Source organism: Elephas maximus, chromosome 1 (assembly GCF_024166365.1).
Source record: "Elephas maximus indicus isolate mEleMax1 chromosome 1, mEleMax1 primary haplotype, whole genome shotgun sequence".
Classification (NCBI taxonomy): domain Eukaryota; kingdom Metazoa; phylum Chordata; class Mammalia; order Proboscidea; family Elephantidae; genus Elephas; species Elephas maximus.
Window position 1 is genome coordinate 217,681,433 of NC_064819.1, and position 14,035 is coordinate 217,695,467.

The 14,035-nt window shown below is 35.4% G+C and overlaps 1 protein-coding gene across 4 annotated transcripts in view; it reads left to right on the top strand.

Moving 5' to 3' along the window:
- Positions 1-14,035, top strand: part of ADGB (androglobin) — a 229,145-nt gene that overhangs the window by 151,376 nt on the left and 63,734 nt on the right. For all 4 annotated transcript variants that reach the window (XM_049903119.1, XM_049903128.1, XM_049903146.1 and 1 more), the window contains 2 exons: positions 4,632-4,819; positions 10,570-10,754. In XM_049903119.1, coding sequence (XP_049759076.1) covers positions 4,632-4,819; positions 10,570-10,754 — 373 coding nt within the window. The remainder of the gene's footprint in view (positions 1-4,631; positions 4,820-10,569; positions 10,755-14,035) is intronic.

The window sequence follows — 14,035 nt, forward strand, 5'->3', positions numbered from 1 at the left end:
AATGACATATATCTGAGTGACATATATGTAGCCTTTATGTATTAGGTCATCATTTCCCAAGGTATGTCCACAAAACTAGTGTTCCTCAAGACATTCATCTGTTTTATGAAAAAAAGATGTGTTCTAAGGTTAAAAAAATAAGAAACATAGTTAAGAAGAAGTATTTTAAGACTTGAGTCTTTCATAAACTAATGTATATTAAATATCTCCAAGAGGCAGGTATATAATAACAATATTTGCCACATATACTACATCATGCAAGCCAGTTTTCGTAAAGAATATTAGCTCAATGTTCCATAGAACACACTTGGAAAACACTTCTGTAAATCAAAACCTTTTTAATTTTTGCATGTTGTCCCCCATCCCTCTTCTCTTTACCTTTCTACTTGAATAATTTGCCATAATATCTATAAACTCTCTTCCCAGGCTAAATAAATTATAACCTTCCTCCTTTATGTAGTGATATGGTTCTACTACCATACCCCAGAAGTAGTCTCAAGAGGCAACTGAACATGTTAATGGGATAAATAAGAAAGATATGATTATTGCAATGAATGCAGGAAATAATATTTCATATTATGAGTGGAATAGAATGGAGCTTCTTTAACTTGATAAAGTTATCTGCAAAAGCAAACATTATACTTGATGGTAAAGTGATGACAGCTTTCTCTTTGACATTTGGACAAAGAGAAGGATGTTTGCTCTCACCAATTCTATTAAATATTGTAGTAGAAAGAAAAAAAATAGGAATTATGACAAGGGCATTAACCAGTGCAGTAAAAAAAAAAAAAAAAAAAAAAGAGAGAGAGAAAGAAAGAAGAAAGGAGGAGAGAAGAGGGAAGGAGAGGTAAGAACAAGCTTGAAGGTCGCAAAGGAAGAGTAATTTGTGATTACTCATGATGACTGGATGTGTACATAGAAAATGCAACGGAATCTACAAAACCATTCTTTGAATTAACAAATGAGTTGAGCCAAGTAGTACAAGTTCAATTTTAAAAATCAAGTTTAAGCCTATAATCTAGTAACAGAAAATGATATTAAAAATATTATTTGTAACATCATCAGAAGCTATCAAAACCTACAAACAAATGTCATAAAAGGGATGGACGCAGGACCTATATGTGGAAAATTATTATTATTGAGTGAATTAAAGGAAACCTAGATAAAAAAAAACAAACCTGCTGTTCTTAAGTCAATTTTGACTCATAACAACCATATAGGAATTCCAAGGAGTGGCTGGTGGATTCGAACTGCTGACCTTTTGGTTAGCAGCCAAACTCTTAATGACTAGGCCACCAGGGCTACTAGAAAGCTAAATAAAAGGGCATATTTCTCATATTTTTGGATGGGAAGAATATAGTTAGTTTATATTTAAAATATAGCCCATTTCCTAAATTTTTACATATAAACAATGCAATCTCAATAAAAAATTCCATCAGATTTATGCAAAACTAGACAAGCTAATTTTAAAACTCATTTGATGTTGCAAAGGAACAGAAGTAGCCAAGACAGTTTTGAATAACAAACAGACTGAAAGGTTTTTCTCTACTGGTTATCAAGACATGCTATAAAGCTTCAGACATTAAAACATTATCATAATAGCACAAGCATAGTCATAAAAACCATTGTTATAAGGTACTACAGAAAAGACCCAATTGGACACTTAATTTATTATAAGGTAGGAATGGAGGGATGGATGGTCTTTTCAGTAAAAGGTCCCAGGACTATTGGCTATCTATATAGAGAAAACCACACAGCATGTGCCAAAAAAAAAAAAAACTTGGAGAGAATAATAAATCTAAATATGAAAATAAAAACAATAGGTAACCTAAGAAATCCCCTAAGAGAGTGACAAAAAGTAATTTGATTGACTTGCATTTCTGTGGAAGCTAGGAACAGCCAACAATAAGGATATGGATCTTCTCTAGTCCAGCCCTGATTTTAATGAGTCTAATAAAGAAAAAATTCAAGCCTCAAGTTGCAATAGGGAAGGATTTTATGACGAAAATATTAAACAACACAGGAGGCATCAAAAGAAGATGGAAGGAATACACAGAGTCATTATACCAAAAAGAATTCGTTGATATTCAGCCATTTCAAAAGGTAGCCTGTGATCAGGAACTGATGGTACTGAAGGAAGAAGTCCAAGCTGCACTGAAGGCTTTGGTGAGAAACCAGGCTCCAGGAATTGATGGAATATCAGTTGAGATGTTTCAACAAACAGATGCAGCACTGGAAGTGCTCACTCATTTATGCCAAGAAAGACAGCTACCTGGCCAACCAACTGGAAGAGATCCATATTTATGCCTGTTCCTAAGAAAGGTAATTCAACCGAATGCAGAAATTATTAAACAGTGTCATTAATATCACACACAAACAAAATTTTGCTGAAGATCATTCAGAAGTGGCTGCCGGCGGTATATCAACAGGGAATTGCCAGAAATTTAAATTCAGGCCGGATTCAGAAGAGAATGTGGAACCAGGGATATCATTGCTGATGCAGATGAATCCTGGCTGAAAGCAGAGAATAACAGAAGGGTATTTACCTGTTTTTTATGGACTACGCAAAGGCATTCAACTGTGTGGATCGTAACAAATTATGGGTAACATTGCAAAGAATGGGAATTCCAGAACACTTAATTGTGCTCATGAGGAACCTGTACATGCATCAAGAGGCAGTTGTTCGGACAGAATGAGGGGATATTGCATGTCAGGAAAGGTGTGCATGGGGGTTGTATTCCTTTCACCATACCTATTCAGTCTGTATGCTGAACAAATAATCCGAGAAGCTGGACTATATGAATAAGAATGGGGCATCAGGATTGGAGGGAAACTCATTAATTATGCAGTTATGCAAATGACACAACCTTGCTTGCTGAAAGTGAGGAGGACTTGAAGCACTTACTGATGCAGATGACACAACCTTGCTTGCTGAAAGTGAAGAGGACTTGACGCACTTACTGATGAGGATCAAAGACCACAGCCTTCAGTATGGATTACATCTCAACATAAAGAAAACATAAATCCTCACAACTGGATCAATAAGCAACATCGTGATTAATGGAGAAAAGATAGCAGTTGTCAAAGATTTCGTTTTACTTGGATCCACAATCAACAGTCATGGAAGCATCTGTCAAGAAATCAAATGACGCATTGCATTGGGCAAATCTGCTGCAACGGACCTCCTTAAGTGTTGAAAAGCAAAGATGTCACCCTGAAGACTAAGGTACACCTGACCCAAGCCATGGTATTTTCAATTGCATCATATACATGTGAAAGCTGGACAATAAATGAGGAAGACTGAAGAAGAATTAACGGCTTTGAATTGTGATGTTGGTGAAGAATATTGAATATACCACTGACTGCTCAAGGAATGAACAAATCTGTCTTGAAAGAAGTACAACCAGAATGCTCCTTAGAAGCAAAGATGGCGAGACTATGTCTCACATACTTTGGACATGTTTTCAGAGGGATCTGTCCCTGGAAAGTACATCATGCTTAGTAAAGTAGAGGGTCAGCGAAGAAGAGGAAGACCCTCAATGAGATGGATTGACACAGTGTCTGCAACAATGCGCTCAAGCATAACAATGATTGTGAGCATGGTGCAGTGTTTTGTTCTGTGGTGCATAGGATACTTATGAGTCAGAACCAACTCAACGGCACCTAACAACAACAATAACAATAAAGAAACTAAGAGCCAGAATCAAGTCAAAATTTGTTGACTCTTCACTTGGTCCTTAATAAAGACAGTGTTGAGAAAACTTCAGATATTAACCATATTGTTTGTAGGCCTCTGCCGAAAGTGAGATTCTCTGCCCTGACCTACCCTAGACTTTGGACCTGGGTTGACTTATAATAATAGGGAAGATAAGTGGACAGGCAAAAGGATTTTTCTGTAACCTAAAAAGAAACACAATTTTCATGGGCCCACCATTATGATTGTTTCAAGACAGAGAGTAGTTCTGAGCCTGTTCATTACCCCCTCTGAGGGTAGACATTGTAGAGAAATGGGGTCACTGGGTAGACATCCAACCAGAACAGTTAAACTTTGGGGATCTAGAGGGCTATTTCCTTTCTGTTTTTCAAACAGGAAGCATGCAAAAAGCTTTGGGCTGTAGGTCCTTTAGTATTTGGGTTTATCCTTTCTTAGTACAGTCTATCATCTCTGTGCATCACATCTGTCTTACATAAGAGTAAAAGAAAATCACCACTGTCTGTTTATCTCATCAGCTTCCATTGGAAGAATAATTGTTGAGTGGTGGTTTCAGAGGGCCCCAAGTGTCTTCTTTATGGAAGGCAACTGAAATCGTTTATTTTGCATTTTCAAAGCTGAGGATTGTTTTCTTCATTAATGAAAAGTTAGAATTGAACAGTCGTACATAAAAGACCTGTCATAGATTTAACAAGCATTCATTTTAGTGTTAGAGTTATGAAATTTCTCTCAAAACATGTGAGCTGGTGCTATCTAAGAGAAATTTCAAACCATAATGTTAGCAATTCTGTGTTTAATAAGAGATCGTGGGATCTTAATGTCTTGATAATATAGCATTTTAGCAGTGTGAAATCATGTTATGCATTTGAAAAGCTAATAACAATGTAACTTCTTTCTGTGTAATGTCTCTTTCTTACAGAAGGGATACACATTTGTGGCTGAAGCATTTACGGGTGATTCATTTGTACCAGCTTCCAAATGGAAACTACGCATCATTGGCTCTTATAATCCACTCCCATGTCTATCTCGAGATTTTCCAAGCAATACCTTCGCCATGAAAGAAATCAGAGATTATTACATACCCAACGATAAGAAAATTTTATTCAGGTATAAATATGTGACAGAAGGGGAAATGCATTTCCTTTAAAATATGATTTTAAAATAAAGATAAATTCTGTAGCAAAATCCAGAGATGACTTTGAATTTTAATTTCGGTCCTCTTTTGAAAACAATTAGCTAACAGAGTAATGTGATTATATAGATGTCGTATAGGTTTATTGTTGCATGTCATGGTACTGATATTTTCTTAGTCCTCATCCTGCTTGCCTTCTATCATAAACACAGTATCCTTGATGACGCTTTTTCCTCTTACTACTTCTCCTCTTTCTGTTTTATCTCCAATTAGTATCTTGTGTTTGCTTCTCTTCATCTGCCAACGTAAGCTTCTCATTTTCCTGCTTCTCTAAATGCGGACCTTGAGTGGACTCATCCTGGGCTCCACTCTCTTTTGTTAATCAGTCCTGCTGATTCTAATTCTGACATGCCTCTCATCTCTGTCCCCGCATCTCTGTCCTCTTTGTTGCTGTGCTACTTCAGGCCCACATTACCTTTTCTTTGTAAAATTTCGGTGTTTTCTGGAATCCATGACTCCACTGTATTCTTTTTTCTACACTCTGTCATTTCTCTCTCTCTTTCTGTCTACCTGTCTATCATTTACATATCCATGTTTTATTACCAGTGTTACCTTAACACACACATTAAAAAATATGAATTTTGGACAACTTTCCATTGACTACAGAAAAAATTCAAACCACTTAGCATAATACCCAACATTCTTGTCCTGCTGCCTAATACGCAGTGCACTCCCTTGGTGAATCTAACTGCCCATCCTGGCACATATGCCACATGATTTTACTTTTGTATTGTAATATCCTGCCCTGACCCCTTTTTCAACCTAGAAAAACCCACCACTTTTAACGATAACTTGCAACAGTTATTTGTGGTTACTATATCATCAGTTGGTCTTGTCACGTTCCTATAGTCTTTGTTAATTCTGAGAACATGACATATCAAATTTTCACTTAATTTCACATAAGCCTCTATGAGATGTTACATTTACTGAAGCCAGGAACAAGGGCTTATCGATATAGGACATAGCAAGGGCCTGACAAATAGTTGGTCTTCATTAAATATGTGCTGTTATTAATTGTTAGAATTCTTATTTTCTCCTTTACATATATGTTGTTCTGCTTTCAAAAGTAATAATTATTATTACAGAAAATTTGGAAAATATATAAATGTGTAGTGAAGGAAATAAAAGTCTTCCATAATTACACAGCCTAGGCAAAACCGTTCTTAGTATTCTGTTGTATTTTCTTGTTATGTTTTTACTAGTCACAGTTTAACATTATTAAAATTATACCATAATTAAAATTTTATAATTCTGGTATTTTTATTTAACAATATATTGTGAGAACTTCTCAATGCCATTACAACATTTCACAAACTCTTTTTCATGATTTCTTAATAATCAGTTATATGGATATATGACAGTTTAACTCTTTCTTATTGTTAAAAATTTCCATGTCTAATTTTTCTATAGTATAAATAGAGATATGATGGACATATTTTATGGTAAATATTAATGTAAATTTCTGATTATTTTCTAAGGATTTGTTATATTAAGAGATTATATGTTTTAAAGACACCATACCAAACCAAACCCATTGCTGTTGAGTTGATTCCAACTCATAGTGACCTTATATATATTAGTAAATTGGAACAGAGATGAGAGGCATGTCAGAATTAGAATCAGCAGGACTGATTAACGAAAGAGAGTGGAGCCCAGTATGAGTCCATTCAAGGTCCGCATTTAGAGAAACAGGAAAATGAGACGCTTACATTGGCAGATGAAGAGAAGCAAACATGAGATACTAACTGGAGATAAAACAGAAGGAGGAGAAGTAGTAAGAGGAAAAAGTGTCATCAGTGATACTGTGTTTATGATAGAAGGCAAGCAGGATGAGGACTAAGAAAATATCAATGCCATCATATGCAAAAATAAACCTAAGTCTTTTTTGACAATATATGCACAAAGAAAAACCCAAGTCTTTTTTGACAATATATGCACAAATAATAATGGCTTTGGTTTGCTGTATTCTAATTTTTTTTTTCTAATTCTTATTTACCTATACTTTTAAACCTTTTCTCCCTAAGAAAATATGCATAAATTTCTGTAACGAAATATAATGAGCAATATAATTAAATTGCAGAACAATATGAACAGTATAACCCCAACTATGTTTAAAAAAAAATATTTGTTTAAATCTATTATGTGTATATAAAAGTTAAGGAAAATTCTGAAAGAAAACATTAAACTGAGGGCAACAGAAGAGGTGGAGGATTACTTTTTCATCCATCTACTTATATTTATGTATTGCCTACTTTAAACAAAGTGAGAAAAAGAAAACAAGAAATAAATAAAAACAAAAGTTTTGTAATTATAGGAAAGTTCTATTATATATTATAAATAATAAAATAAAAAATATATAAACTATAATAAAATGTTTTAACTACTGTGATGGGGAAATGTAGGAAACCCTGGTATCTCCTAACAAGGCCAATAATAGACCAAGAAGTGATTTTAACATAATATCTAAATGAGTCCTTGAAGCCAGTCTTAAAACTATCAAGGTGAGTAGTGGGGGAGTTGAGAAGGAACTGCTTCAATAGTGTATGTGAAAGGTCAGAAGTTAATGAATATATGGCCTCTTCAGGGAACAAAAGAAATTCATTTTGTTTGTAAAGTGGGATTCCGGGGTGCTGTGGCAAGCACTAAGGCTGGCCAGATCGGCAGAGCCCTTTTCATGAAGGACCTCATAAGACAAGGAACTTAGATTTTACCTTAGGGCAATAACATACTGTTCAAAGAGTTTAAATAAAGTGACATTATCAGACTTGTGTTTTGTGGAGTTCACTCACCAGGCTGCAGTGTGTTGAGTGGATTGAAAGGAAGCCTGGCTGGAGAGAGGGAGGCAGGTGGGAGACTTAAAATTATACAAATGTGTGAGATAAGGCAGTGATAGTGAACCTGGAGAGGAGAAAAGAGTTTTTAAGATATTGAGGAGGTAAAATTGACAGTCTTGGTTTATGGGTACTGCTGGAGTTTGACTGGGGGACTATTGGAGAGTAAGTGCATATTACTTAGAGGATCCTGGATTGAGAGGGACAGAGCACATTTGCAAGGTGGGCAATAGGAAGGGAATGAATTCATTTTTCGATGTGAAATATGGTAGGCCAATAAAATGTCCAGATTTGGGAATCATTGTTGTTTCTGTTCTTGGATATGCTCAGGTCAGTTTGTAAAACGAGAATAAGATGTGGGACAAAACGTTAGAATTCTCTGACATTTATGGAAATGTCAGTGGAAGAGAAGCTTGAAAAAGCAGCCCCAAAGTAGGGGGGACTATAACAGTTATGCTCCTAGGGGAAGCATTTTTAAAGGACAGCATGAGAGTTGATTAAACACTTTCAAATTCTCCTTAGAAATCAACGTAAGATGAAAACTGAAGCTTCTCTAGGGTTGGGGACTAGCTGCCTCAAACGTTGGCAAGAACAAGTTTAGCACATGGACGGGGCAGAGTGGAGTTGGCGTGCGCTATAAACGAGTGGGAGGTGAGGAGAGGAGGTGGTTGGGAATAGACAGCACTCTTTAGATGATGAGCTGGGGAAGAGTGAAATAGAGCAGAATCTGAGTTGGAATGTGGGATGAAGACATTGTTTTGCGTGGATTTGTTTTTAAGCTGGGAGAGACTTACACCTGTACAAACGATAATAACAAGGAAGAATAAAGAGGGGGAGATTTAAGATACAGTAAAAAAAAAAAAAAAAAACAGTAGAGAGAGCATAATCAGAAAAACAAACTTCTAGAGAAACAGAATGTTCAGATAGGGTTCTGAACATTTGGAAGGATTCAGCTGAAATAGGAAAAAGACAATCTCTTCAATGGTATCAAGTGGGGAGTTGGAAAGGGTGGGTGTGCTTCAAGTCTTTCTGCAGGAGGTTCTCAACTTGTATGGTAAAGGTTGAGAGTTGAGATGGTGGGTATTACTTTTGATTTCTCTGTATTTTGTGAATCAAAGAAAACACCGTTGACAGTGAAGCTTTGAAAGTCACTGCTTCTACCCCAGTTGTTCTCTTTGTTCAACTGGAGAGGAGTGTGTAATGGAAAGACTTGGTGTGATAGTAATTTGTAGATCTATTAAGAGGTTTGGTGATAGCAGTAGCTTGCAGGTCTATCAAGTTTTATAGGTGAGTGTTTATCACACAGGGCCCTGGCGGTACAAACTGTTGATGTGCTCGGCAGCAAATGGAAAGTTTGGAGGTTTGAGTCTACACGCGACACATCGGAAGAAAGTCCTCGTGATCTAAGAAAAAAAAAATTTTTTTTTTTTTAATCTACTTCCAAAGAATTAGCCATTGAAAACCCTATGGAGCACAGTTCTACTCTGACACGTGGAGTTGCCATGTTGTTGTTGTTAGGGGCCACCGAGTTGGTTCCAATTCACAGCAACCCTGTATACAACAGAACAAAACACTGCCCTGTCCTGCGCCATCCTCACAATTGTTACTGTGCTTCAGCCCATTGTTGCAGCCACTGTGTCAATCCAACTCGTTGAGGGTCTTCCTCTTTTTCGCTAACCCTGTACTTTACCAAGCATGATGTCCTTTTGTAGGGACTGATCCCTCCTGATAACATGTCCAAAGTACGTGAGACGAATTCGCACCATTCTCACTTCTAATGAGCGTTCTGGCTATATATCTTCCAAGACAGATTTGTTCATCCTTCTGGCAGTCTATGGTATATTCACTATTCTTAGCCAACACTGTAATTCAAAGCCATCAGTTCTTCAGCCTTCTTTATTCATTGTCCAGCTTTTTCATGCATATGAGGTAACTGAAAACACCATGGTTTGGGTCAGGCACACCTTAGTCCTCTAAGTGACCTTCTTTGCTTTTCAACACTTGAAAGAGGTCGTTGGCAGCAGATTTGACCGGTGTAGTGCGTCATTTGATTTCTTGACTGCTGCTTCCATGGACATTGATTGTGGATCCAAGTAAAATGAAATCCTTGACAAATTCAATTTTTTCTCCATTTATGATGATGTTGTTCGTTGGTCAAGTTGTGAAAATCCTTGTTTTCTTTATGTTAAGGTGCGGTTTTTGATCTTCATCAGTAAATGCTTCAAGTTCTCTTCACTTTCAGCAAACAAGGTTGTGGCATCTGCATTTCACATGCTGTTAATGAGTTTTCCTCCAATTTTGATGCCACATTCTGCTTCATATAGTCCAGCATCTTGGATTATTTGCTCAGCATACATAATAAATATAGAGTCTCCATGAGTCAGAGTCAACTCCATGGCGATTGATTTGGTTTGTTTTTTCTGGCTTGTTATATCTAAACAAAAGTTAAATTTACTGTTTGAGATTTGATGATATAAAAGTCCTACACTCAATGAGATGGATTGACACAGTAGCTGCGACAATGGGCTCAAGCAAAGCAATGATTGTGAGGATGGCGCAGGACTGGGCAGTGTTTTGTTCTAATGTACATAGGATTCCTGTGAGTCAGAACCGGCTGGATGGCACCTAACAATACTCATTTTATTTTATTTTTTTTATATATTGGGGTCTTTTGCCAAAAGTTTATATTAGCTCTAATATTTCCAAGATTTTAGTGGACTTTCCAAAGTGGCATTACTTTTAGATGATCATATCCACAAATTACATAGTTTCTTTTACACACTGGAGGGAAAGAACAACATATTTGCTTATATAGTTGAACTTTTTCTCTATAGGTATTCAGTTAAAGGTGCATTACCACATCCTGTTACGGTGCAGGTACGCACATCCAAACCAGATGCATTCATCAAACTACAGATCCTTGAAAATGAAGAATCTATTGTGAGCGCCATTGGGAAAGGCCAAGCTATAATCCCGGCATTTAACTTCTTGGGGAATGAAAAAGATCTGAGCTCCCAGTGTAAGTGTGGCATTTTACATTTGCCATTTAGATTTTTAAATAGATATTTATGTTCATTTGATTAATTAAAAAAAAAAAAAACTAACTTTTCTTTGAGTAAAATACCAAGTAACCAGTTAACTTTATAAAACTTCGCATCATAGCAAATGATAAAAACAAAACAAAAACACTATTGCATTTGTGTGTCAAATTAGATTCTGAAGATCAATGGATTTGTTACAATTATGCTTTAAGGACTTTTTACCTTGGGGATAAATTTAGTTTTCCATTATATGAGCCTCGTTAAATTGCTGAATAAAAAAATTTATTTTTATTATTTTAAAGGGATTATTTACTTTCCATTTATTTCCAATTTATTATATTTTGGAAAATATTTCATTTATTAAAATTAATAGAAACTTTAATGTTAGTACTTTTTATTTCACATTTGTAATTTAGTAAGTTTTATTAAATAAATAAAATTTATTTCTGATCTAATTCTTGGCAGTGATACTGTGAGATGTGTTATTTATTTGGCTATTTGAGTAACTAAGCAAGAAACTACAAATAATAACTCTGAATCTCAGCAAATAGGAAGTGAATTTGATTTTTTTCCACTCCTAAGGAGAAAATAGAAATAATATTTCATTCTTATTGTTTCCTAGTCATCGTGTATGTAATAGGAGCTCTGGTGGTACAGTGGTTAAAACTCTCGGCTGCTAACCAAAAGGTCGGCAGTTTGAACCCACTAGCTGCTCCTTGGGAGAAAAAGGAGGTGGTCTGTTTCCATAAAGAGCCTTGGAAACCCTATGGGGCAGTTCTACTCTGTCCTAGAGGGTTGCTATGAGTTGGCATCGGCTCAAAGGCAATGGGTTTGGGTTTTTTGGGTTATTCTGACTATAAAAAATAACACGTACCCAATGTAGAAAATATAGAAAAATAAAAAGGCATAAACTAGGGGAAAAATGTCATACTACCCTAGGGGAAAAACAAACCCTCAGTCGAAATTGACTTAAAGGCATTAGGTTGATACATTAGTTTTTATGCCTCTATTCTCCTCTTTGTCATTTACATTTTGACAATTAGTGTTTCATTTTAAAACTATAACTTTTTACTTGTTTGTGTCATGGGTTAGGACCTCCAAACCTCTAAAAGAGTGTTAAATAAGAGTGATGGTAATGTGTTTTCTTTACTTAAATAGGAAGGCATGTAGCATTTATCATTAAGTATTATATTTATTGTTGGCTTCTAATAATTTTCCCTTATAAAAATAAGGAAGTTCTTTCCACTGATAGCTAAGAATTTTATTCTGGAATGGGTTTGAAACTTTATCAATTATTTCTATTTTTTATTAAAGGCATCATATTTTACCCCTTTGAACTTCATACTTTGATTTTTAAATTTTGAACCATCCTCGCATTCTTTGAATAAAACCTATTTGTCCGTGATGCTTTAGTAAATTCTTATGTTTAGAATAAAAACGCAACCAGTGCCCTCGAAATATACTATTTTATTTAGTTTGTTAGATTATATTTATAAATTTGTATCTTTTTTTATGGGTGTTTTCCTCATTGTGTGTACACTTGTATATTATTCTTTTCTAGTTCTCAAGTTAGAATTCTGCCGTATTCATGAAATTAATTTGGAAACTTTCAATTTTTTCTCTTTTTGAAAGCCATGTAAATACTGCAGGAATCCATTCTCTTTTAAAAGTTTGTTAGATTTGCCCCTCAAGCTATCTAGTCTTCAGGGGACAGATTTTTGTTTCTTTACTACCTTTTTAATAACTTCTGTGGTGATTTTTTAAAACTTTTTATCTTCATTTTCACAATATGTTTTTGTTGAAAAGTGACAGTTTCATCTCATATCTTAAATGTAAATTTGCATATAGGAATACTTTATAAATTTTTAAATCTTTTCTGAATGTGTTTGTCTAATCATTTTAAAATATTTTATTTGTGTGTTTAAATTTATTCTTGATCAGACTTTTCAGAGGTTTTCCTGTATTATTTATCGATTTTATCTTTAGAATGAACCCTTGGATTTATTAATCAAGCCTAATGGCTCTTTTATATCGGTATTCTACATTAGCAATATTCATATTGTCTTTTAAATCACTCCTATTTTTTAAATTTAGTCTGATGTTCTTTTTTCTAGCTTCCCCAGTTGAAAGTTCATTTAAATATGATTTAAAATAAGTATTTTTTAGTAAGTATATATTCAATAAGTGTATTTTTAAATATATATACTTAATTTTTTACTTTGCCTTCTAAATGTAGCTTTAAAAGAAAAGCCTGGCAAAGTTTTATGTGCAGTATTGTTATAATTGGCCATTTCTAAAAAGTCTATGATTTTAATTTTTATTTTCTCTCTAACCTGAGACATTTATAACATTTTTGAAGTTTCTAAATCATAAAATTGATTTGGCTAAACTTTTGTTCTTACTCTCTAATTAAATTGTGTTAGGGTAAGAGAGTATATTTTCTACTTTGAGAATTTGGTTGATGATTTTTCTTAGGCCTGATACAAAATCAATTTTGGTTAGTGTTCCACTGGGATTTATAAAGAACGTACTGACTTGGGCAGCCGGGGCACTGAGCAGTAAGAATCCTCCTGTTCTGCCATAAATCCTATGAATGATTTTTATTTGGAAAGAAGAACAAAACCAAACCCATTGCCGTCGAGTCAGTTCCAACTCGTGATTGCTGTCAAGTTGATTCTGACTCATGATGACCCTATAGGACGGAGTAGAACTGCCCGCATAGGGTTTCCAAGGAGTGGCTGGTAGATTTGAACTCCCAACCTTTTGGTTAGCAGCCGAACTCTTAACCACCGTGTCACTAGGGCTCCAGAAAGAAGAATAGATGCTCCCAAAGCAGGGCTCTTTCTCCTCTCCTATTAACCCTGGAAACTACCTATGAGCTGTCACTGTAGCAAGGGGATATATGCCTTTGGTATATGAGTAAGACTTGGAGGAGCAGAGAATTGAGAAGACAGGCTATGATGACATAATTAGAGCACACATATAGTGCTTTAGGCACAGGGAAGTGGAAAATGTACTATTTTATATTAGTGGGTAAAATTGCAAATTAAGCTGTAACACACTTTCAGTTCTTTTTGCAAAAGCGAAAGAAAAGCTCTGCTTTCTCCCATCATTTGCCTTTCATCCCTGAAATTACCCCTGGGAGTCTATGGGTGACGCAGTTAATGAACTCAGCTACTAATCAGAAGGTTGGAGGTTCAAGTTCACCCAGAGGCATCTTGGAAGAAAGGCCTGGGGATACTTTCAAATAATAGGCCAT